Source organism: Gordionus sp. m RMFG-2023, chromosome 2, assembly GCF_954871325.1.
Source record: "Gordionus sp. m RMFG-2023 chromosome 2, tfGorSpeb1-WG-v2, whole genome shotgun sequence".
Classification (NCBI taxonomy): Eukaryota; Metazoa; Nematomorpha; class Gordioida; order Chordodea; family Parachordodidae; genus Gordionus; species Gordionus sp. m RMFG-2023.
Genome location: NC_088776.1, coordinates 46,756,841 through 46,783,783, shown reverse-complemented (window position 1 = coordinate 46,783,783; position 26,943 = coordinate 46,756,841). Strand labels below are relative to the sequence as shown.

The following is a 26,943-nucleotide window of genomic DNA, read 5'->3' as shown; positions in this document are numbered from 1 at the left end:
AAACAATTAACGTTTCTCTTAATGAGTCTAATCTTATGGAAAATGAGTGCTTTCAAGTTAATCAATTTTTAGCCATAATTGATAATATATTCTTACATGGAATAAAAAGTTATAATATTTTTAACGAACTATATGTATTGAATTTTATATTAGGATCAAACCGTCAGTGTTGGAAAGTTTTAACTGAATTTTCTAAAATTAATGTTTTACTTAAAGAATCAATTGAAAACATTACAAATTTACCTCATATTAAGTATATTATAAATATTTTTAATGTTAAATTAAAATTTAATCAGAACAAATTTAGGACGCCTTAGAGCTTGGATTAGACTAACTTTAATGCAAAAAAATTTTGCCGAATTTTTTACACAACTTATTGAAAATCAATACTTATTAAAGTAATTTGACGTATATTCTATATCAGATTATGATATTTACAAATATCTTTGTTATTTATACATGATAGTTTATTTTTATTATAAATTTTTATAATTCATATGATTTCAAAATAGGAGTATGTGTTACATTAATTTACTAAGCTTTCTGCAAATGGTTTTTGGACTGGCCCTGTAAACTTGCTCAATATTGTTTTTACGGACTAGGCTAAACCAATATTTTAAAAAGGAAAAGGCTTAGAATTATGCTAATTTTTATCCTTTTCCTTTTTAAAATTTTTTTATATGATAGTAGGACAACTTATACAGAATTATTTTATGACCAGGCTAGGAAAAAACAAGTCAGGCTGGAGAAAAAATAATTCAAGCTGGCAAAAAATAATTCAGGTTGGGCTGATACCATTATTTAAAAAATTTCACTGGCCAAATTGTGGCCAGCCTTAGTTGACCTCTATTCAGCATAAACATGCCGACATTTAATTAGAGCACAACCAAAATATTTTCTATTTGAGCAAGGTCTTTTATAAGACAGGCATCTAGATATTTTAACAACTCTTCCCTGATTCATAATATAAAATATATATTAATATTTATTTTTTTAAAATATATTAAATAATTAAAGCCAATATTACGAAAATTATGGATTTATTCTCAATGAAGAGGCTCAAATAATATCTGGACTTCTTTTAAGTTTAAACTTCACTGATTTCATATTTTGCTTGAAAGAACAAAACTTGGATGATATAGTAAAATCTTTTATCATTTATTATATTATAATATATTTTATTTAGATGCAATTAACTCTTTATCTGTTATAACATAGATGGCTCATTATTTATTTTATTATATATAAAAAAAATATATTAGGAAGTAGAAAAAATAATCTTCTTTAAATACTCATTCTGTTCATTTGCCCTAAAATTAATTTAAATTCACCCACCAGCTCGCCCATTGTTTTTAAAATAAACCTGCCTGTCCAAAAGGTAAATTTGTTTTAACCAACCCGCCCATTGCAAACCACTCCCCTCTCCCTTGAATTAACCTCTTCCCCACTATTTTAAATTTGATTAATTACTTGCATAGACCCAGTTTTAGGTCCATTTTTTTGCAAGCTTGGCCTGGAATCTTTTTAAAAATTTTTTGGCCTGGCCTAGATTTTTAAAATCATTTTACAACCCAGCTTGAACATTTTTTAAAATTTCGTTATTTAAAATGATTTTGTTTTTTAAGGGGGGGGGGGGGATGGAGTGCATTTATTAACGCCTTTTTATAGTAAGCGTGATTTGTGTGAAATTAATTACCAGCGACGGATATTTTTTGAAATATACATAAACAGCTGTCACGATTTCATTATTTAGGCCGCATTCATAATGGGATCCGATAAGTGCTGTAAAAGCTACTTTAAAAAAGAAACGCGTTACTCGTTACATCAAAAAAAAATTACTTAAATATTATATACAAAATTTCCTGTATAGAAAATATACAAAAATAATATATTATAAGATGAGATCTTTTTAGAATAATTTTTTTTTCTTATATAATAAGAAGATTATACAAGAATGATATATTATAATGTAAAGTAATTTTTTATATATTTTTATCAACAATTAATTTTCAAAATTTCGATCATACAATCAGCACATTTATCGCTGTGCTAAACACGTTCAACTGGGGCAGAGGATGGGAGGGTTGTATTAAATTTAATGAAATTGAATAAAGCTTAATAGATCATTTTCAAAAGTATATTCATTCAGATCCTCATCAATTTTTTTTTATCTTTATCAGGAAATTATGTGGGTTATTTTCTAGAATCAAATTCTGCTATTTCTTTGTCAAGATATTTTTTTAAATTGGAAATAAGTTCAAACTTTCTATCTTCGTTGACCTATAATTTTATGCAGCGCCTATCCAATTTGAATGTCAATTTTTTCTGATTATATATATCCATATTTATAGATGCGAATCTATTGATAATAAATATGATCAAAATATAAATTGTAAACAATATTTCACTGTATACCTTTTATTTATGTCTTGCAGAATTGCATTAATAAGGGGCTTACAAAACTTGAATTATTTAAAGCAATTTTTTTAAGTTTTAATATTGCAATAGTTATAGTGGGGGTGAGATATCCCAAATGTTCTTAGGTTCCATAACATATAAAATTATATATTTTTTAATTAACACCAATCATACAGTATATCTATGAACGATTTGTCATTATCTGAAAATCTCAGTAATTCAGATTTATATAAATTCCGACAAGATTTAACAGCTTATCTATTTTTAAAATCAGTTTATGAGACCAGTTTATCATTATTAAAAAAATATTTCTTAGATTATTATTATTATAAATAAAATTAAGAACAATATTAATATTTAAAACAATTCTCATAAACAGATTTAAAAATTCGATCAGCTGTTAAATCGTGTCGGATCAGATCCCACTATGAATGCGCCCAGCTCCTTTATTAATTTTTATCAATTATTAGCTTGCTTTCGTCGCAGCGATTAATTTTACATTGAGTAAATTGCGTTTACTATAAATGCAGTGTAATTGATATAATTTAAATTTATATTTTCTCCGCCCAGTCCTAATTTTTTAAGCCTAGACCAGATTTTTAAAATCATACCTTTTTTGATCAATTCTAGGACGGGCGGCAGGTCCTCTGATTTTAGATTTAAATGATATGTTAATCAATAAAATAGATTTAAATAGCAATCAAAAATAATTTAATATAATTTTGGGTTTTGTTTTTTTTATATACAGACCATATAGTAAATATAATCATTTTTATATAATAAATAGTTATGATATCCGACATTACAGGTCTGCAAAGTTATTTTTTCGCGGCCCGAGCCCTACCCGAGCTCGAATTTAAAAATTTTTTGTTCGAGCATACCCGATCCCGAGCACACATCTTTAGATCCAACCCGATACGAGCCCTACTAAAATAATTTTATAATTTGAGTTCAAATATTTTAATATTTTAGATACAATTAAAAATTATATGTATTTATTCACATATTGCCACCTTAAATAAAAGTATATTTAACTCCGATAACCTAATCAATATTTATATGAAGTAGCATTTTATTTAATTTGTATACTTATAAATTTTATTCAGTTTAAATATAAAAAGTAAAGTTAAAATACAATCGAATTTAAAAGTTATTGTGACTATCTAAAAATAATTTGCATGATGGATGTCGAAAATAGATGATATAATTGTTTATATAGAGATAAAATTTCAAAAAATATAATAATAAACATATTAAAAAGACATATCAGTATCAGTTATTCTGATTGATATTTTTGTGAAATAATTTTTTTTTGTATTATTAAGGATATTTTCGGGTCGGACACTTCTTACAGCCCAAGCCAAGTCTGAGGAAATTTTTTTTAAACGACCCGATTAAGGTTTTAACCAAAATAATATTATATAAGCCTTGAAATTTCGCATATAGAGGTCCTAATCTTTCTGCCATCTCTGAGCAAAATCTCCAAGATATAATAATTTATTTAGCTATCTTAATCATATCGTTTTTAAAAATCGCCCCGAATCAAGCCTTTTAACCACCCTACGCCAATGGTATCATATTTAAAAATATCAGTTAATGCCAGCTGGTACCAATGTTATCATTATCATAGATGTGCTAACAGGGATGGGTCCTTGGTAAAATTTGAAAAAATAATCCTGACAGTCCAAAAAAATATATATTACATAATTACAAAACGGAATAAAAAAACTAATTTAAATTATATATTGAAAATATTACGCGATGAAATATTTAGCACCCTTTGAAACTATTAGGATCATCAAATTTTATAAACCCAGATGAGCCGCAAAAAAAACTTTTACTGGTCTCCCGATCAGTACATCTTTAGGGTTTTTTTTTAAATTTAATTAAAATTAACTAGTTTAACACTCATGCAAAATTGTTTTTAAGTTAGATATTTTAATATTTTTATTCGATAAATTATTTAACCTTAGAAAATTAGTATTGATGTCGGTAGATATATGAAAATCGCTTCCTTGGACACCTTCCCTAATAACTTTTTAAACGGACTCAATAGCAATCTAAGTGCCAACAATAGTTTTGACCACGATACCATTAGCATTGATTCCTCCAAAGAGTAATTTAAGTTTTTTTAAAGAAAATTTGAAGTGTGTTTATAATTTTCAGAAAAATATTCTTTTAATGTCCTTAGTATCAATGTGTTATTTAATTTTTTTTTCATCCTTAAAACATTTATTTATTTTTTTAGATTGGATTTTTATTTTGCTGGAAATTTATTCCAGCAATTGTCTTTACCATATAAAATTTCAGATAATATGTCCTGAAACAAAATTAGATGATTTTTTTTTCAAAGTAAGAAATAAAATGCCTAATAAATTATCTAAAATTTGAAAAAATAGCACATTTAATATAGATATACTCTATTTGAAAATAGAGAATAAATTTGTAATATACTCCACTCTTTAAAATGAGAATGAATAAATACTATGTATTTCGTTATAAACATTCTTTATATAGACATAAAGATACATCAAATTCTGATCTTTTCTCCCTCTCCCATTTAGTGTGCTCGATCTGAGCCAATTTTCCTCAAATTTAAGGTTTGGACTTATATATTAGTGAAATTTCGAGGTTTAGACAATATTTTTTTGGTGAGAATATTGAATTAGCCATTTTATCGGCTCAAAATTGAGCCGTGTAACAATACTCCCCCTTCCCCTAATATTACTCACAAAATTTCTCTAACATTATCTTTGTATATGAATTACCAAGCCTATAATAAATAATTCTATTTTCTTTATAAGCCAAATTTCAAATTTAAACATTGAGCATAAAACTGATAAGCAGAAAACGCGAAATTATAGCAATGAGATTTCAAAATCATTCAAGCGCATCGCTATGGAGAGCGATATCACGCATATCATCTCTTTCAGCATGAATGCCGCCTAAATGGTAAAAGTTTTGTAACAGGCGAAAATAATGAAATATTATTGTAGGTTATTTAAAAGGAAAATCATGGCGATAAATACATTGCTTATACATGTTTAAGGAATATCAAATTTTTAAAAAAATCTATTTTTAACACATTTCCTGGGGACAAAATAAAATTGTGTCTGACAATGACGCCACCAGCTCTTATCATTTATTTTTGTAAAAAAAGTTTTTTCCAATGATATAGCCCTGACGCCCACACAGTCCACGCCTTATTGGATAAAGAAATTGTATGAGAGTTTGGCTCTTCATTGCAGTACTCCACTTTTAAACATCGAATTTATCTATATGATTTATAAATTATTTAGTATTTTTTTGTTTTATCAATTATATAATTTTTTGTTTTATCAATTATATAATTTTTTGTTTTATCAATTATATTTGTATATTTTATAGATCGGGTAGAATGACCGATATTTTAGATCAAAAGAACTATTTGGAGGAAATAAATCGACACAATAAGTTAAATGATTATATGATAAATTTCCCCTTTAAAAAAATATATTTAATACTCCATAGATTTAAATAGAACGAATACTTCCGATAGCTTGCGATGCTAGAATAATAATCTATAATTCAAAAGATGATTTTTTCCATCTTACACTTTTCTTTTTTGCTTCTATCTTATGTGATTAGTTTAGTTCAAATATTCGAGAATTGCATTCTCTGTTTATCATGTTTATTCATTTTTGAACTTGTTTCTCGTGTTATTTTCAGGGGCCTCCTCGTTGTATGCCCAAACCTTCTTCAATTTACCAATATTTATTTTTTACCGGCACTATATTTAGTACTTGTTAGGGTTGCACCAATTCATAATTTTTTCACCGCAAAATTTATTATTTATTTCAAACGGCACCGATACCGATATTTACATTGTTTTTTTCGTCATTATTATATATAATATATGATAAGGGAATAATAAAAATCTGAATATAAATATTTTTTAAAGGCGTTTTAATTAGAATATCCACTTATTCCGGCTCTTAAAAATCAAAAAGTGTCAAAGCTTTAAAATTTTAAAAACATGTCTTATCAAGATCTGTATTTTGAGATAAATGTCTTATTTTATTATAAATATACATATAGTTACATATTTGTTTTTTAATGATCAAAATTTTCACTTATTTTATTAATACAAATATGTATAAATTTATATGATCAGTGGCGTAGCTAGGAATTTTCCTTAGAGGGGGTCCATACATATAAAAGCTTGGAGGCTTCGCCCCCAGACCCCCTTTAACGGGCCTTCGACCGTTTTACCCGGCACCATATATTCGATAATATATAATAAATATATTTTTTAAATGCATCAATAATATGTTATTATAAATTAGTAGATTATTCTCAATGACTTTATAATATACCCAGAATAATTTCAATAGTAATATAATATCCTTTCACAAACATCAAAACCAAAAAAAAATATATATTAATGGTATTTATTTGATTTAAAGTCACTTTTAAGCCTTTTGAACGTATAATCTAAAAAAAATTTTTGCTCTGGGAGGGGTCCAAACCCGAAAACCACCCCCGTAGCTACGCCACTATATATGATATATGCTAGCACACGATATATATATAGATATAGGTATTAAATTTTCTATATAACAAACTATGTATCTTTATTTGAATAATAAGTAAAAATAAATTAAATATCAATATCTTTTAATAAAATAATATAATAATGAAATATATAATAATTAAAATTACAATATTGAATATTTATTTATATAAAGATAAGAGCCTCAAGTTTATGTGATAATAAGCTTCTTGATATGAGGTCTATAGCATCCGTTGTGTGGAAGACGTATTCTGAGGTAACACTTGTTTTCGGTCAAGGTTTGCCAAAGTTGGAAGCCTTTGCATTGACCCTCCCATAATCAAGATGATCAATCGGAGATAAAATGTTGATATCTTTATTAATTAACGAAATTTAAATTCATAATTTTTATTTACTATAAGTTCTCTTAATAAAAAACCAGAGTCTATCTTTTTTGGTAGCTATAGCTAATAGCCGCTACTTTTTTTAAAATTATTTAATTTTTTAGCGCGCTACTTTTTTTAAAAGTAGCTAAGTAGCGCGCTACTTCGCTACTTTTAAAAAATATAATGAATGTAAGTATAAACATGAAAATTTAAATATAATATCTTAATTAATTATAATTTTTATAATTTATTATTTAATTTTGAAATTTAAATATATTTTCAATTTTTAATTTATATTTTCAATCTGTGTTAATAATCTAAAATGGCATCGCCCATGGATATCCAAATCCTTGAAAGTGATTCAGACATGGAAGATTCAATTGAAGATGTACTTAATAGCTCTAATAACGATTTCCCATTCCCTAGATTTGAAAAATTTTTAAAATAAATATTAAAACAAAATCTGGATTCAAATTCCTGTGCTTAAAATGTAAAAAAAATATATCATCAAATCAATCGAGTAGCTATAACCTGAAGAAACACCTAAAGGTAAATTGTTATTTTTTACATTATAATATTATTTATTTTATTAGACTGTTCACGCCAATTGTTATAAGGAAATAGAAAAACATATAAAAAAATTTGGTATAAGAGAATCTTCATTCAAAAAGACAAATACTATCCAAACCAAATTAACTGATAATAAACAAAGTAATTGTTGATTTTATTATTGACACAGTTCAGCCATTGTCCTTGGTTGATAATCCATCATTTACTATGATGATTAAAACTTTATCCCCTGGCACAACAGTTTTATGTCGCCAGACACTTATGAATAAAATAGCCGACAACTTCAAAGTGAATAAAGATGCTCTAATAGTAGAGTTATCAGATATATCTTATGTATGTACACCGGCAGATAGTTGGACACATAACAGAAGGTAAAAACTTATTTATATTTATAAATTGATCTAATTAAATATTTTTAGAGCTTCCTTGCCCTCAAGTGCTAGTGTCGAGAGATTATTTAGCAAAGCAAAGCTTATACTTTCTGATCGTCGCTCTAGACTTGGGGATGATAATATTGAAATGATATTATTATTAAAATGCAACAAATTAAAATAAATATTTATTTATATTGCTTATTTTTTTATAATCTAAACTAACTATATTTTTATATTTATAAATGTTGATTTTTATATATTATTTATTATACATTTACATTATAAGCAAAAAAAAAAATAAAAAAAATTTGTTTCATTTGTTTCTAAAATTTTTTTTATAAAAAGTAGCTTAAAAGTAGTTAAAGCAAAAGTAGCTAATAGCGCGCTACTTTTTTGACAAATAGCGAAAGCGGTAGCGTGCTACTTTTTTTGACAAATAGCTATAGCGGTATACTTTTAAAAATAGCGTTTAACAACTCTGTAAAAAACAATGGATTAAACAATAGACAAATAAAAATACACAAAATTTTTATGTAATTTTCTTTTATATTAGTTTATTAATATTTACATTATCTTCTTTCATTAAAAAAATGTAAAAAAAACAATTTTTATTTTATAAATGACGCCTTCCTTCACACCTTTTTTTGTGAGTTATGAAGATCTATTACGATCGAAAAAAAAAATTAGTTCAAAAATGAATAAAAATTAAAATATGTATAAAATCGGTATCGGTTAAATTTTTTTAAAATATCGACCGATCCCACATTTGTTTTAAAAGTCCAATATCGGCTCCGATCCGATATCTAATATCGGTGCAGCCATTTATTTTTCTTTTGCCATGGATTCAGGAATTTATAACTATTTAGAGGAAATTTTGATAATATAAACTTAATTGAAGACCGATTTTCTAAATGAGGTTCGAACCGCCCTTGACCATATTACCCCGGATTTAAGTTACCCATATACCTCTCTCTGTTGGGTCTGTAATCTCAAAATGCCCAACCAAACAATTTACATTTTCATTTCCTGCTTTTATAGGCTTTTCTTATCTGATTCTTTAGGTGACCATTTTTCTGATATAGGAATAATAAAAATTATGATCATATTACAAAGTTGCGTGATAAACGAACTCAAAGACAAATACCACTCCTTCAAAAATGAAGTCGACGTTTTGAAGCGAGAAATATCGCTCATCTCCGACAGAAACATCGAACTCGAAACGGCGAATAGTTTATTGATCGCGAATTTCGAAAAACCAAAGTATTACCATAATAAAAATAACAATAAAGATGACTACAAAAATAACGGTGCCAATGGCGGCGATGACATGGTCGAGCCTTCTGGTTTTTTAAGTTCTGGAGATATCGGTATTGCGCTAGATGGTAGCATAAAAAGTTTAACTCTTTCAAACGAAATTGCTGGTTTGGCATATGAAGATGGCGTTATTTCTCAGACCGGAATATTTCAGCAGGTTTTCTTTTTTTTTGAAGTATATTGAATTTTATATATTTTAGTTTTAGGATTTTGTATATTTTTATTACGCAAATGTTTAATTAAGAAATACTTTTCATATAAGTGGTTTACTTAATGATATTGTCACCCTCCATCCCCTCAACCTTCACTTTCAATATACCATAAATATAAATGTAGATAAAATGCGTTTACATAACAATCTTATTTCAATTTTATTTAAGACTCATAATAGGAATAACTCCACCACCTCAGGTTCTGACAATAAATCGATAATTCGAACTGATGCTAACACCCTTCCAAATTTAAACAGCGAGGCTGAATTCCTGTACAAAAAAACAATCAACGAACTCAAACAATCCTTGCTCGAGGAAAAGGCGAATAAATTGGTTTTGAAAATATATTAATATTTTATCACGAATTACTATTATTTATTTTTATATTTAAAAGTGGCAATTTTTGAATTTATTATTTACCAAAATTATTTTATTTTACGTTTATATAGAGTGTCGTTTTAAATTGTCTTATGGACAACTGACTTTAGATTTATTATAATAATTTAGAAGTTCGAACATCAATATCAAACCGTTGCTCGTAGAAAGGAAGAACTTGAAATATTAGTCAAACATTTGGAAAAAAGCGATAAACACAAACAAGAATTGGTAGTCGATTTGAAACGGCAGCTCGACGATTTAAAGGCTATTAATTCTGAGATGTACACCAAAATTGAGGTTCGTAAAATGTGTATATAGACAATTTTATAAAATCGGTTGTTTTTTTAAATATAATTTTTTTAAAAAAAATTAATTATCTATCATGACTATCTTTTTTATTAAGTCGTATAAAAAGCACGTCACTTTTTCTAAATGGTACTTTTATACGAGAAATGATTGAAAATTATTAGTTATAACTATATATAATATTTTAAAGTGATATAAATATGAAACTGAAACTTTTTTGGAACCATTCTGGTAAAAAAGGCTATCAGTTTATAATTATACTAATATTTGAAAATATTTTTTTTTGGTTTCGTGACTGTGATAAATATAATTATCAGTGGGATCGTATTTAAAATTTATCTTGAGGGGACCCAAACCTAAATGTAAACCTAAAATTCATAGCTTCAGGAACCGTAAACCTATATAAGAAACGAGATTAATACACTTTTTTTGAACCGGTTTAAAAAAAGTTTTTTTTTATGTTTGCCGCCTTCAAATAATTAAAAATAGAGCAATTATCCAACTATAGTTACCACTAATGTGCTAAATTAACTAGTTTGCATGCTAGTTAATTCTAGGTTTATGAATCTTCCGAATTTCGAGTATTTTATGACTTTATTTTATACTTATGGTATACAACTAACTTGCCATTCATAACTTTATCTCTTGTTAGAGATTCGGTATCGAAACTAACAGCTTTAATTACTCACGTCAAATTTGTTTTTATAAAACAGATTTTTTTTAAAACTCCATCCCCAGAACAATAATCATCCATTTCATTCAGTCAATTTTTTCCATCACATTTATATGTAATCTTTCACCACCAACATCTGGAATTGGGAGTATCATATTTCCTACTTCCCCAAAGAGTACAGCTTTCCTCCATGTTATCACTTATAAGCATTATCTGGGTTTGTTTTAAAATTACTTCGCATTTCTTTCTAATTTGAACTATTTCCAGTTAAGATACTTTTTGGATAAAAATTTCCTATTATTGAATATTCAATTGTACAAATTTCATCAATTTTCATTTTATTTTTTAAAATTCAATTTTTTTATTAAAATTCATATACAAATATGATAAAATATTATTATTTAAAAATTAACTTTATAATATAGAGAATATAATAAAATATGTCATATATCAGTTTAAGTTAAAAAAAAAATATCAAATGGCGAGGTCGGGCCATGATGTTTTAAATATTTGATAATTAGATCTAATTATAGATACGGCGATTTCTTGCTTGAGTTTGTAAAATGGATAAAGGTATGATTTTTTTTATTGATTTGGATATTGTTTTGAATAGATCTAAAGCCGCTTGTCCAAAAGAGCAGGTTGATGTAGCTGCTATAGGAACAAAGTGGTTATCACACATTAGGTTTGAGTATTTTATATTTTTCAGAGATTCAGCTCTATTAAGGGGATCATGAGAATTATTAGATGGAGCCATGGGATCAATGCAGGTAAAATCCCACATTAAAGGCTTCCCCATGAAAAAAGGTACGACGGTTTTTCCGTCAGGGCGTTTTTTTATCTAAAAAGAATGTAGGTTCTAAAATACAGGGAAAATTGGCTTTATTTAAAAAAAGCTATTATTGCATTTATTTTATCATGTCGGCTGATTTTTGATATAAATTTACAGTGGAGATCGTATCTCCCATACGCGTCTGCCGATTGATTGCATTTAATGCAAATATAATGGTTTAGGAAATGTACGCCCAATCATTAATTGATTGCATAACGAAAATCGTCGTTATCTATTAGCTGGTTATTTCAAATACTGGGATATGATTCTAACCATTCATGGCCAGAGTTGTTGAAATTAAGAGATCTTAGGAGGGATTTATGTTGGTGATCATCGCTCAAGTTGAGGTAAGCTAAGGAATGAGATACCAATCCTTGATCCCAATCTTTTTGTTTCGTTGAATCTGGTGGGGCTGTGTTTGGTAAGCCATTAATATTCCAACAACGTAAGGCTTCATCTAATAAATTATCTTTATCGATGTTAATAATTTGCGAGGTAATATTTTTTACTGATAAGGTTGATGAGATGAAGGAAACAAGGGCTGTACTTAATGCCGATCTTGGGCATAGTCCTCCGGATTTATAAGGGAGAGTTGCTTGAAGCCTACAATCGTCAAGGTACCAAACATGTAGATTGAGTTTGCATGAAAGAGCAATATCACTTATTAGGTGTTTAAGGGTATAGCAAAAAAGTAGTGGTCCTAATGGGTCACCCGAGGCCTTCTGTAGAATTAATAATATAATCATTTGAGTAAGGAAGAAATGCCTTAGCTAAGGTAGATGTAATTGTGGTAGTCAGGGAATGTTTCCAAGAAAGTATCGATCATTTTATTCCTATTAATTGAATTAAAGGCATTGGATATGTCTAATTTTATATAATCTTCAGGTTTGAGGTGGATAAACCTAGCCGACTGCAATTGATTGCGGCTTCACAGCCTCTTTTTACTCCAAATCCCAATTGGTAAGGAGCTAAGCTTAAGGTTATTGTAGATTTGAGTCGATTACAAATAATTCTTGAAATGGTTCGTCGATATAGCTATTGGGCGCACTTGATTTTCAGCTTTTTCAAGTGTAATTAGTCGAGCACCAAAAATTATTGGTGCTAGTTTATGTGGTAATTTCCCGTTGATAATAAGATTAAAAATTTTCGTTAAAGTATTAAGTAGGAATTCGGAACTGTCTAAACCCAAGAGGTCAATAATAAATGAGGGTCGAAGGCCAGTCCTGGAGCAGAATCTTTTGGAAAAGATTTAATAGCGGTTAAGGCTTCTCCGGGAGTGATATTTATCTTTGAATTTATTATAGGCAGTATTTGAGAAGTGTATTTGGGGCTCGGATATTTTTATAAAAGTTGATTTCTTGTGGTGATATTATCGGGTGCCAAAGTGTTTGCGTTAGTAAGAGCTCGGAAAGCTCCTTTTAAATTGAAATTATTTATCTTATTATATATTAGTTCTTAAAGTCTTTTTAGCAGGATCGTTGATATTTAATGTTAATTTTTCAAAATTAGGATCAAAGTTTTCAATTCTTTCTTTGATGGTTTGTCATAGTGGGGTTGGATTATCTTTTGGTGGATTTGATAATATTAATGTTGGGAAATCAATTTTCTCCAATTTAGGTGGATTTTGTAAAATATTATTAATGATTTTGATATAAAAAGGATAAATTAATTTAAGGGCTGCTTTTGGGATTCGTGATATGGTAGGGCTAAAATAGTTTGTTAAAAATTTTGGGTATTCCAAATCAGGAATTAGATAATTTTTTATAAAGGTCTTTTCCTGTGTTGGATTTTCATTTGGTGGATTAAACAATTGATACTCATTTGGGGTTGAAATTAAAGGTGGTGGTGGAATGTCAGGTGAGATGCTAAGTGATGAAGGTTCAAGCAGGGAGGCTGGAGGTTTATTACTACCTGGGCATCTTGAAGTGAGTGTTTCATGGATGGTTATTAAATTGTTATTTTTTATGTCAATAATTCTAAAGAATATGAGCAAGTTCTCCTATTGCTCATGTTCTAGTTTTGTGATGTAGTTGGGTTATCTGAATTGCCTTTATAATGATCCAAGTATGAAATTGTGATAATGTTAAATTATAAGATACTATTGTTGTAGTTTATAACTATTTTCTTGGCAGCATCGTTTTTTATTACATTTGTTTATAGGTTCTTTCAAGAGGTTGACTTCATAATAAACCATAGACAGTATTCAATATGATTTCTATATCATTATTTCATTGCATGTTTTTATATTGAAAGATTCATGATGTTATTGTCGTTTTAATTGATTTAAATATTATTAGATTTCGCAGTAAACAGCTGTTGGATAGATATTATATCGGTGATTTATATTTTTTTTTATCTTTGCCGATCAATTCAATTTTTTTTAAAAAACAGGTGGAAATAAAATAAAGTGGAAAAAACTGAAATTTTTTTTGATGTGCAGAAGTTTGCACAGTTCGGTTTTAAAAAAATTTTTGCCCGGTCTCGATTTTTCTTTAAAAAATTTATATGCCCGGTTCGGGTATATTTAAAAATTAAAATAATGCGGTTTCTAAGATATATTTTAAAAAAATTATGAGACTAAATTTAGAAAACTACATAAAGTTAACATATTAACTTTCTTTTACAATTTATTGAATTATTTGGAACTCATTATAAAATGATATATAAAAAACTTTCAGAATTACGAAGCTTCTCTCAAGCATAAAAATGAACTCGTAATAAGACTCGAGCAAAAAAATCGTAGCGTCACTTCTGCTTTGAAAGAAATCGAGGAAAAGTATGATACATTTTTTTAAACAAGAGGTTTATTCGATCCGGTATATTGACAACTGATACCGATATTTATTTCTAATATTTTCTTTCGTTACGCTTTGTTAAATGCGTAATGATGTATAGAGTTAATCGTTATTGATTTTTTTTATGTGTTTAATGAAATATTAGATAGCGATGTAATTTTATCCTTATAATACACAAAAATTGGATGTTTTAGAGTAGCGTCTGTGGCATAGGCATATCCAGGATTTTTTTATAGGGGCTAGGACACAAATAGGCTGGCTTTTCGGACATAGGTCTTTAGGTCTACTTATTGTAGGCCTTTGGCTATATAATATTTTTTATAAAAATAATTTTGGGTTTTCACTTATTTTTCTGAAATACTTGAATTATATATAGACTTTATTTTTTAAAGTCATTAACTTTTACTAATTTTCAATTCTTCTTTATAAATACAATATATATACATTTTGGGGGATGGGGGATGTGTAAAGAGATGGGATTGGTTTGTGGCCTAATCGGTACAGTATGTGTATCACAATCCGTTAGTTCTGAGTTCGAATCCAGCAAGGGCATTTTTTTAAGCCAACTATTGTGTTGCAAGGTTTATCGCCTTTCTTAAAAAAATATTGTTTACATGTTTTTTTTATACACTTTTTCTCAAAACAATTAATGTAAACTGTTTTATAGCGCATCATATTATTTTTTCCTTACTACAAAAGAGCATTTATAAATTTGTTAAAACCAGATTCGTAATATAGTGAACAAAAACGGCAAAAAAATGTATATACACAAACTTTTATTTTTGTATTCCCTTTTCAATTTTTAATGATGTAAATTAATAAAGACGAAATTGATTAAATATAAAGAAAACTATTAAATAAAGATTAATAATTTTCGCTCTAATTAATTATCGTATATGCTTATTCTCTTTTAATTTAATGAAAAGCCACGGGTTGCTCCGTGGTGTAGCTCAGGTCGCGCTTTGCAAATAACCACCCGAATACCCTTTGAATTATCCCCTTTTAATTTTCTTGAATAATGTTTAATTTAATAAAAAACCACGGGTTGCTCCGTGACGTGGTTCAGGCCGCGTTTTGCAACTAAACCCCCCCCCCTCCGTATTCCCTTTTCCATTTGTAGATTTATTATAGACTATGACCAAAATTCCCGCCAAATCGGGTTCCCCAGTCCTCACCCCCGAAATCTGGGACCATCGAACTCAGTCGATCTCTCTCCTTTCGTTCAATCAGCCTACTGTCCCGGCTAGTGTTGTTAAACAGCTCGTTTTGATCCGATTTTTAAAAACGGCTAACTCAATATTTCGTCCAGAAAAATATTACGCAAGCCTCAAGATTTTGCTCATAGAAGGAACAAAGGTCTAGGCATATATTATCGAAATCTCGAGACTTAGGTAATATTTTTTTGGCTAAAATATTGAGTTAGCCGTTTTAAAAAATCGGCTCAAAATGAGCCGTTTAACAACATAGTCGCAGCTCAGTTTACAACACCAAGATTCTGTATTTGGAGGGATCCGGCTTGACTACCTGTTTCCGTTAATATATATTAAAAAATAAATGGGCCTTATTGTATTTTAATAAATTTAGCAAGTGGAAGAACATCATATATTATTACCCTTGTTAGAATATCATCTTATATATGTTATATCAGTTTCTCAGGGAAATATTACAAGATGATATTATAATATGATGTTGTATAATAACTATAAAAATGTAAAAAATATGATAATATAAAATAGTCAATATACTTTATTTTGATTTGCATTTTGTTTTCTACTTTATCTATTTTTTTTACTATTATATAATAATTATTGTTCTTAAAGTGACAAGTTGCTGGTTATATTTTTACGAAAAAATAACTGTAACTAATTACATTTTTTGGAATACTTTTTAAATTATGCTGAGCTATCTCATTCATTATCCTTGATGGTTTCCAAAATTTAAATCATGGTTTATTAAATATAATGTCGCAATTACATAAAACGTTTTGTTTAGTTTAGGAAATTATTTTTTTTATAGAAAAACCAGCACAATTTATTAAGTTCATATTTTTATGAAAAATAAATATAATATTGTGTTATTTTATTTACATATTTTTTAGATGCAAATATATATTATATTATGAGATTTTTTCAGTGCAATTTTTTTTATTAATTGTTATCTTCATTTAACCTTTGATTATATTTTGTATACATTTAACAATAACAAAATTATATTATAAATGATGGATTATATTGCGTTATCTTTTTAAGAGTCATAAATAATAAGAAGCTTCAATGTTGCTTTAATATCTTTTTTTATAGTAATACAATTATTTTTTTAAAAAATTATTTTTATAATTTTTTTTCATTGTATATCCATGATCCAATATTAGATATATCATAAATATACTTATACACCATTTTGATTCATTTGATCGGCCCTTTAAAAAAATAAATGATTGCTTCCCTAATATTAAATATCGATTATTTTATAAAATTTTAGGATCTTATATTAAAAAAAATTTTTTTTTTCTTCTAATTAGGTACGAAAAATTGCAGAATTACCAGTCATCTACCGAGGACATTTTTGGTAAAATGGAAAGAGAGCTTAGCAAAAAAGATCAAATTAAGTTTGTATATATATTATAAATAATACTTTTATAGGCATTAGGCCGCCAATGCTCTTAGCCATCTATATATCCTTTCAACAGCCTAAAAAGAAAGAGATTATTTTGATTTACCACGTCCTTTTTATTTTTACCGAAAAAGCTATATAAATAACTAGTAATATTTATTTAATCTACAAACTTAAAACAAACCAGAATAGGATGTCATATCTGAAAGGTTGAATAAATAATCTAAGGTTAAATAAATAAATATCAAAAATAATCTTACCCTTGAAATGGTTTTAAAATTTTATTAACCGTCGCGTAGCTACGGAAAGCTAAATTAAAAATCGCCCTTTGACATTCCTAAGGCTACGGGGAGCAATTAAAATCTTGCAATTTTCTCGAACAAAGATGGGGGGTTTACTGCAAAAAATAATTTACGTATTGTCTTGCCATTTGATACACTTTCTCAAAATATAACGCGCCATAGCTATTAAATTTTAAATTTAGCGTAGCTATTTTAGTAGCTGCTCTTAAAATTATATCTTAAAATTTTTTCCTTAAGTATGGGCTAATAAATAAAATATTGCCCCACTTCAATTATATATTTATTTATAATCTTAAATTAAATTTTTATTCAAATTTGAAATATAACTATATCACATAATAAACAATTAGTTATATATAATTTAATTATTATGTATTGTATTAGCTTTTAAGAGAAGATGTCTCAAAGTTTTCACAGCAAAGAACATCTTTTTCCATCAATAGCATCCTTTGCCAGATTAAATAATTTCTCAGGAGAACGGGATGGGATAGAGCATTAAATTTTATGAAAAGTAGTTTCAAAAGACTTTATTTGGATGATCTCAAAAAATTTGTTTAATATCATTATTTTTATTACATCGGAAATATCAACAAAAAAATTTAAGATCACGAGATTCTCTGGTTTTATTATGTGTTTTTTTTTAAAATTGAGTTTGAAGAAGATGATGATATATATTTCATGAGCTAATCTAAATCTACAGATAAATTTATCTCTAATTTCAACCTTGCCCAATTTTCTTTAAAAAATGGCAAGATCATAGCGACAATTATATTTGCATTATTATAAATATCTTAATATCTAAATTAAAAAAATAGAGAAAAAATATTTAAAAAACCTTAAGAGCAATATTCTAAACGACACATTCTTTCAAGTTTTCAGGATAGCCGAGATATTGGGTCTTAAAACCTTGGTACATATAGATTTCCACTTGGAGAATATCGAGAGCATTGGCAAAATGTTTCATAACCTATAAAATTGTTATCATATATAGAATTTGTATGTAACTGACAGCGCTTTAGTATCTAGATTTCCTTTACCTTTAATCGTAAAATAATCAGGATATAAGTTAAATCAAATTTAAATATTTCCTGGGCTTGTTCTACAATTTTTATCTCCCCCTCTTTGTTTTGCCTTTTCCTAAAAATATCTAAATTAAAACATATTATATTTATGATTACGAAAAAGATGTCATCCTCTGAAAGTATTGAAAGGATTGTTCGAATAAATTTAATTTTTTAAAATTTATATTTTTTATTTATTTAAATTATAAATAAAATAATAAAAAATTAGATAAATTTATCATTTTAAAGTATTAATTAAATTTTTTTTAAAAGTTGTTAATGTTTAGCTGGAGTTACTCCAAAAAAATGCGGCACTATTAATTACCTTCTTTTTTTAAAATAGAGTATCATCGTTACTCGAAAAATGGCGCGCTACTTTGAATAGTTTTTAAACAACATTGTATATGTTACCTTTATAAATTTATCCAATTAATCCGAATTTTCTAATACTTTTATATTATTTTTTGTAAATTTTGATTTAAGGACAACATTCCCTATTATTATAAGAATATTTTAAAAAATTGATTAAATTCTGTAATTTTTTTTATCAAATCCAGAATACAGTTGGAGAATGATTTAAAACTGGAAAGAGAAATGAAAGTATCTTTACAACATCAAATTCAAAAGGATAAGTTAGAATTTGCCAGGAGACTCAAGGAGATTAGTAAAGCGGAAGATATATTAAAGGTATTACAAGATAAAGTTAATCATTTCTTTTTTCATCAAATCAACATGAAATCAGCCCAGTGTTTTAAGGTTTGATTTGATCTAACTTCAACATACTTTAAAATGAAAAAAAAAATGAGTCCAATAAACAAAGAAAGTTATCGGGTTGTAAAAATTTCAAGACCAAGGACACTCTTGAATTTTTATTTTTAATTTCCCATGATTGGTTATTTTCTTAAAATGAATTTTTGTGATTCGCAATACGTAAAATTGACTGAAATATTCGTGATTTGAAATTAATTTAGGTAATAATAAGATAATTCCCCTTTATGAGAATGATCATCACGCTAAATTTTTTATAATAAAATAAATCGATTTTTGGTTAAGATTCAAATTTTTATAATAAAAAAAATATATGCCTTGCTAGGTCATAAATAAGGTTATTATGCTTTATTATATGAATGCATTATATAATTATTAAACATGGGCAGATTAAAAAAAAATATAGTTTAACTTTATTTCTTAATGGAAACAAAATTAAAATGATTTTTTTTTGAGTTATCATATCAAATAATAGTTTAATAATAATAAAATTTAGAAATTAATTAAAATTTATATGGAAACAAATTATAATAAAATGTTTTTTTGAAAGAAAAACTAACGGATTAAAGACAAAAAAAAGGGAATGGATTGTAAATTTTCTTTTTAAAATTTCATTAATTTAAATCAATTTAATTTAATTATGGGACTGTAAAAAAATAAGAAATATTTGATTTTTATTTCAATAAATATTATGGCTAATATTCACAGACTAAATTGATAATTGTATAAAGATGCGGAAGAACTTAAAGGGTCTAAATTATATATTTATATTTAGACCTTTAAGTATTATTATTTTTAAAAGTTCGACTTTTGAAGATTGGGCATTTCCTTTTTACATTTACGAATTCCCAACACCCGTGTAAATAAACAAAAATATTTTCTTTTGCAAACATAATTTAAAATAAAAAATTTTCTTAGTGGTAATATAATTTCCTCGAATATAATTTTACTTGTTATTTTATTTTTTCATCTTCCCCAAGGCATGAGAAATTATCTCAATAAATTTAAAAAAATGCACACAGGTCTAACATGTGATAAAAAAATTTAAATATTCAATATAATTTAACTTAATAGAAATGCATTCCTTTTTCTCTCTTTTTTTAAAAAAAATTTCTAAATAAATTGGTGAAAATGAGAAGATAAAAAAAATAAAAACCTCACCTTATATTCTAATCTGATTAGTAATTTTTTTAAAATTTATTTCTTTAAATTAGAACAATGAATATTTGCATAAACGCAACGAAGATTTGAAAAAAAAATGTTCCGAGCAAGAACAAACACTATCTGAATTAGGGGTCAAAATTAAAGAGTATAATATTTTTTTTTTATAAATATATAATATACTTTATGAATATTTTTCGGGTGGAGTTGTTTAGGAAAGGGGGAAGGAAGTAAACACTTTCGAATTTATAAACTCTTGATAATTGATGTAAATTAATTTTTAAATTCTTAAATGATTCTTATTAATTTACTCCTCGCTTATTAGATTTAGTTCAAGGCGGATGATTAATTTATTACTACTAATTTACGAGATAAAATAAATTTGCATCTTGAGTAAAAAAATGTAATTTTAAAAACTATTTTTTTCTTTCTCCAAAACTAAAAATATCAATATTAATCCCTTTTTGATGATAAATGACATTTATTCTGTATGATTTCTGACCAATTTAATAAAATAACTAATTTATTTTCAAAAAATATATATATTATAGGACAACACTACAAACAGATGATTTAAAGGATACAATGATGCCATATATAATTAATTCTAAATGGCAAAAAAATGACGAGGTTAATGAATGCCCAACCTGCCATATCGCCTTTTCAACGTTGATTAGAAAAGTATATAACTAATTTTTTATCTTACGAAATTATCAGAATTGTTTACATACACAATTCTTCACTTTAGAAAATAATAAAAACAAAAAATAAAGAATTCGAATAATTGTATTAATTCAAAATTGTTATACATCACTAACGTGTTTTCTCCTAAAACTTGAGGCTGAAATTTTCGTCTAAAATAGAGCGATTTATCAACACCATATATGATTATAGAAATTAAAATAAATCAGTTGTGTGGTTACCGCAATATCCTTTTTTTGACCTAAGTAAAAAAAGGTCGAATTTGAACAAGATTATGAAATTTTTTTTTTTGAGCCAAGACGCTTAAACAGAGAGCTAGCGAAGTTACTACTTAAATGAACTTTAATTTTGGCATTATTTTAATTTAAAAAAAATTATAAATCGAGTAGACGCTAAACTTTCTCCTTTTGATTTTGTAAACAATATGTCGCTAAAAATAACACACCTCTGGTGAGCACTCCACCCACACATTATTTTAGATATCATATCTTATTAATCATTAGGAAATTTAAGAAACAGGCCTAGACTAGCAAAAGCTGGAAAATTAGTTTTCCTTTTAAATAGTTTAATAATAAAATCCTATTTTTATTTTCACAACCTGATATAGAAATAACTGATAAAAAAAATAAAATATCGGGTTTATTCTGTCTCGCAAATTCTTAACGCCCAATCAACTGACACAATATTAATGTTTGATTTCCTGGCCACAATTTAGTCAATGAAATTGCTGGTCTAATAAAACATCATTAGCATTTTATTTTAATCTCAGACAATTTTTCATTTTATTCGAGATAAAAACCTGATATATCTATATAGCCGTGATTTGTAAAATTTCATCTCTTCGCTATAATCTATTATCTCCCCATGAATTCACATACTCACCTTAAACGACTACTTTGGGTGATACTTTTTTCCCTACTTTACAATATCAAACTAAATTTAACTCTTGGTCCAATCATAGCTTACCATTGCTAATAGTACTGGGACCCCTCTTTAATTTAGCCTTTCGGATACCTCTCTACATTTATTACTCTAATCCTTTTTGGCAAGAAAATTTCTTTAAAATAATATCAACAGGGTATAACAAACTAGAGGCCAGCAAAGGGTGAGTTCTTAAAACAAAAATCCTCTGCCCCTTTTCCAAAAAATATTTAACCCACTCGTTTATGGTTTTTTATAAAACTCATTTATCTAAAAATTTATTTAACCTGCTCGCCCAATGTTATAAAATCATTTTATTGGTTTGTTTGGCTTTTTATTTATTTTAATATATTTTTACTTATAAAATATTTGTAATAGTGTGAAATACAATTATTTTTTAAAAATAAATATAACCCCGTTCTATTCATTCCACCCGAAAAAAATAATTCAAATTCATCCGCCCTCACATTATTTTACCCGCCCATATTGGTAAGCATAATCTTCATTTTTTATAATGCTAATCCCAAAGCTAGTTGGGGTTTTTAAAATGCATCCTATCCTTCCATATAATCGACAATTTCTATATTTAACATGTTCTTGCGGATTTGAGAAATCCAAGTTAGTCATAATATTAATATTTTATAGGGCTGTATCTATTCACGTTACAAATCCGATCTGATATTCTTACAAACCCAATCTGATCCAATATTTAGATTTATTTTTATTTTCTATCTTTGAGCCAATGTCACAAAAAATCAGTATTTTCTGTGCAAAAAAACAATAGCTGTAAACTATGAGTAAAACAAGTAGCATTTTGAAATTTTCCATTTTTAATGATTAAGGCGATATTTGTTACATTATCATGAAGAATTAAGTGTTTTTTTTTATTCCCCAGAGGTTTAATCTTTTCATTTAAAATATGGGCAATGTTTATAGCTGAATGTGACTCGTTATATTTTTATACACTTTTATTGTTGCAACTAATATAACTAAAATATATCACATTTTTACTCTTTTGTCTAAAATAATTCAATTCTTTTAAAACATTACATATAATTTTGCTTCCTTTTATTCATTTTTTATTAGGAAATCATGTATAAAATAAAAATATTATATTCATAATATAACCAAAAATAATATCTAGAAATACTCAGGGATCCAAACTTTTAAACCGGTATTTTTTTATCAAACCAAAACTGTTAAATAATTTTCTACCCAACCCGCGTTAAAATGCCTCTGAACCAGTTCAAGCCTCATGATTTTGTGCTTATAAAATAATGTGAAAGTTATTACTAGTATTGCTAAAATTTTTATTAATATTAGTGCTTTAAACGAAATGCCATTATACCAAAAAAGGATCGCGTTACGGTTACTTTTTGAAAAAAGTAACTAGCGTTACTGTTTATTCAGAAATTAACGCGTTACTCATTGCTTGAAAAATTAAATATTATACACGAAAATTTGCTATATATAATATAAATAAAATTATATAAAAATAACATATTAAAAGATAAGATATTATAATTTTTTATTTATTTTTAACAATTGATTTTCAAAATGTTGATCAGATAAATAAGAGTGCTAAACAAACGTTCAACTGACGCAGAGAATGGGAGGGTTGTATTATATTTAATAAATAAAATTTTTAATTGGGGGAATTTTTTAAAAAAAATCCATATTTTGAAAAAGCTTAATAGATCATCTTCATTCAGATCCTCATCAAATTATTTTTTCTTTATCAAAAAATAATCTGGTAGTGTTGTTTTTTAAAGGAATCAAAGTCTGCCTTTTCTTTGTCAAGATATTTACTCAAACTGGAAACAAATTCAAGATTTCTACCTTCGTAGACCTATGATTTTATCCAGGGATAATTTAATTTAAGTTCTAAAACAGCAGGTTCCATAATAAGACTATCAATTTCACGGAGTTATAAAAAGAGTTCCATATAATTATAACCTGTTTAATCAGATATCTTTCTATTTTTTCCTTAAAAATGGTTGCAGTTTTGAAACTGCCCATATTTATTCCACAATTGAGGAAATATTTAAGCTGGGAAACAATTTTTAAAGTGACTTTGTACTCTTAATTTTTTTATTTGTGTAAAAAATGCTTCATATTGGGGCCAGGGCAGGTTAAATCATCTTTATTTGAAATGTACAATTGACATAATATTCTTTATAAAATAAATTAAAAAAAGTATAAATTAATATATCATGATTCATTTGATATTAATTAGATTAACAATCTTGACTGAAAATTTAAAATAAAAATGAAAGAATTTGGTGAGTAATCTGACTAAACTAGGCATAAATTATTTATAAGATTTAAAAAATAATTTAATAAAATATGTTTTTTCCATATTTTTAAAAATCGTTTTGCCTTATCATTACCAAAAAAAGAAACGCGTTATCGTTACCTCTAGAAAAAGGTAACGTCGTTACTTTACAGTATTAATTAATATCTAAAAGATTATTATCAATCAATTTTGATTGATAAGTGTCATAATTTTTATAAACTTTTGTATATTGCCATTTTATAATATTTTTTAGTTTTAGAGATAAATTGAATCCAATATATAAATTATAGTATAATAAATGACAAATTAAAGTGTAATAGTATACTAAAACTTTAAAAACTATTTTTAGAGGTACAACACAAACCAATATTTTTTGTGAACCAAACCTGAACTGTCATTTTTATCTAACCTGGAAATATTGGATAATTTTTAATGGTAAACATAGGTCTGATCCGATATTTAATACAGGCATATCTTCTAAAAAGCCAGATTTGGGTAAATTTTAAAAAATTACCCAATTTAGATTTTAGCCAAAATAATATACCTTTCTGCTATCTATGATAAAAATCTCCAGGCTTACATAATAATATTTTGGCTAAAATCTTTATTTTTTAAAAATAGATCCAAGATGGCTTTTTAACAATACTATGTACAGCTCTAATATTTATATACACTTTATAATATCAAAATTATAGGATACTTTATAGTTTTATTAATATAGCAAATACTACAATGATTTGAATATATATTTTTTATAAGAAGCACTAAATGACAATAAGTAGTTTTGTTTTTTATAATAAATATAATATAAAGATGTATTGAGTAACATATTATCTAAATTTAATTTTCTACAATATTAACATATTGAATTTTATTTAAAGCATCACTGCAGAAATTGTGGGACTATATTTTGTCAAGAATGCTCAAAATACAAGATTAATATGCCCTTTTCATCAAAACCTGTGAGAGTGTGTTTACAATGTTATGATTTATTGAATAACAAACCAAATCCTTAAAAGTTATAATCAAATTTAATGGAAATCAAGAATCTATCATTAATGCATTTACAATATTATATATCTTATTTTTTTTTCATTTTATCAAAAGTATTTATTTATAATATAATGAATAAATTTTTGAAAATAAGCTATATAATTTTATGTCAAAATTTATAAAGGGTAGAATATTTTATTCATACAGAATAATTTACATAAACTAATTACATATTTATAAATAATTTTATCCCCGTATTATCAGAATAATAACTGATGAAATAATATAAAGGATATAAAATATATACTAAAATCTTTGCTTAATGTTTGTGTAAACATCATAGTCGTAACCAATAAATCAATAGATTGTGTATCTAACTTACATAATATTAAGATACCTCTTAAGATGTAGGTAATATAAGATGATGTTTTCATATTATTCACTTGATTATTTGGAGCAGTCTTAGTTTTGAAACATAATTAAATAAATTTTAGCATTATATATTATTACTTGTAAGAATTTTGTTGAGAAAAATAAAATAGTATACGATATGAAGAATGGTAAAATTGCTGACTAAAAATGATGATTATATATAACATAAATAATAATTACATTGAGGATAAAAACTGATAAGAAGCGAGTTATTAACATCAATCGTGTGATGAAAGCCAATATAAAATAGAATGTATACCTATGATTTGAACACCAAAATAAATAATTTGATACATGTCGATTTGTATACAGCTCTGTTGGCAGATTTTGATTGTTTACAGGAGTATAGTCATGATGAGGATCATCATGATAATTTAATGAATCTTTTCTGATTATATTTTTATGATCATTAATTGATTTTTCAGATTTCATATATTTTAATCTATTTCTTATATCATCTAATATATCGGTGTTTGATGATAAATAAGTTCTTATATTATCATTATCTTCTATAATAGAACCATCCTTTAAGTTAGATCCATCCTCTATTTTAGACGGGATATCATTTTCTTTCTCAACTAAAAAAATATAACTATTAAGCTTCAAATAAATTGTAACTATTTGGCAATCCCTGAATTTTTCTTAATCTATTCTCGGCGTTTTGCAATATCTTTTGACGCCTATTTTCAGCTTTCGCTTCTTGTTCAGATAGCATGAATGCGTGCAAAAAATCAAATTCAATAACAGTGATATCGTTTTACTAGTTTTAAACATTACCTATTCGACCTATAGTCATATTAAAAGAAAATTTTTTTAAAAAAAATGAAAGATCAATGGTATGGAATACATCAATTTATAATATAAATCTAGCTCCAACCTATATCCAGGTAATTTATAATATAAAT

At 26.5% G+C, this 26,943-nt stretch overlaps 1 protein-coding gene and 1 long non-coding RNA gene across 3 annotated transcripts; one reads left to right on the top strand and one right to left on the bottom strand.

Moving 5' to 3' along the window:
• Positions 1 to 25,773, top strand: LOC135923424 (protein RUFY3-like). The gene is made up of 15 exons (XM_065458158.1): positions 1 to 108; positions 154 to 253; positions 297 to 398; positions 1,018 to 1,141; positions 4,392 to 4,534; positions 5,806 to 5,871; positions 9,393 to 9,750; positions 9,974 to 10,138; positions 10,313 to 10,480; positions 14,673 to 14,770; positions 17,311 to 17,397; positions 19,323 to 19,452; positions 20,748 to 20,842; positions 21,246 to 21,375; positions 25,495 to 25,773. Exons 1-15 carry the CDS (start codon positions 36 to 38, stop codon positions 25,627 to 25,629), a joined length of 1,974 nt encoding a protein of 657 aa, XP_065314230.1. The 5' UTR covers positions 1 to 35; the 3' UTR covers positions 25,630 to 25,773.
• On the bottom strand, positions 25,355 to 26,784 carry LOC135923425 (uncharacterized). Of its 2 annotated transcripts, XR_010571211.1 has the most exons (4): positions 26,657 to 26,784; positions 26,219 to 26,616; positions 26,117 to 26,179; positions 25,356 to 26,067 (listed from the first exon to the last, which is right to left on the bottom strand). It is a non-coding gene; the product is annotated as an uncharacterized LOC135923425 (long non-coding RNA). The 2 variants fall into 2 exon arrangements; XR_010571212.1 differs by lacking the exon at positions 26,117 to 26,179 and having other exon boundaries at positions 25,355 to 26,067.
• Between the last annotated feature and the right edge of the window lie 159 nt (positions 26,785 to 26,943).

Coding starts and splice junctions, on each gene's coding strand:
- LOC135923424 (XM_065458158.1), top strand. CDS start 36: ATGGAAAATGAGTGCTTTCAAGTTAATCAATTTTTAGCCATAATTGAT. Junction 4,535..5,805: donor AGCATTGATTCCTCCAAAGA/GTAATTTAAGTT, acceptor TATATTTTATAG/ATCGGGTAGAATGACCGATA. Junction 9,751..9,973: donor AGACCGGAATATTTCAGCAG/GTTTTCTTTTTT, acceptor ATTTTATTTAAG/ACTCATAATAGGAATAACTC.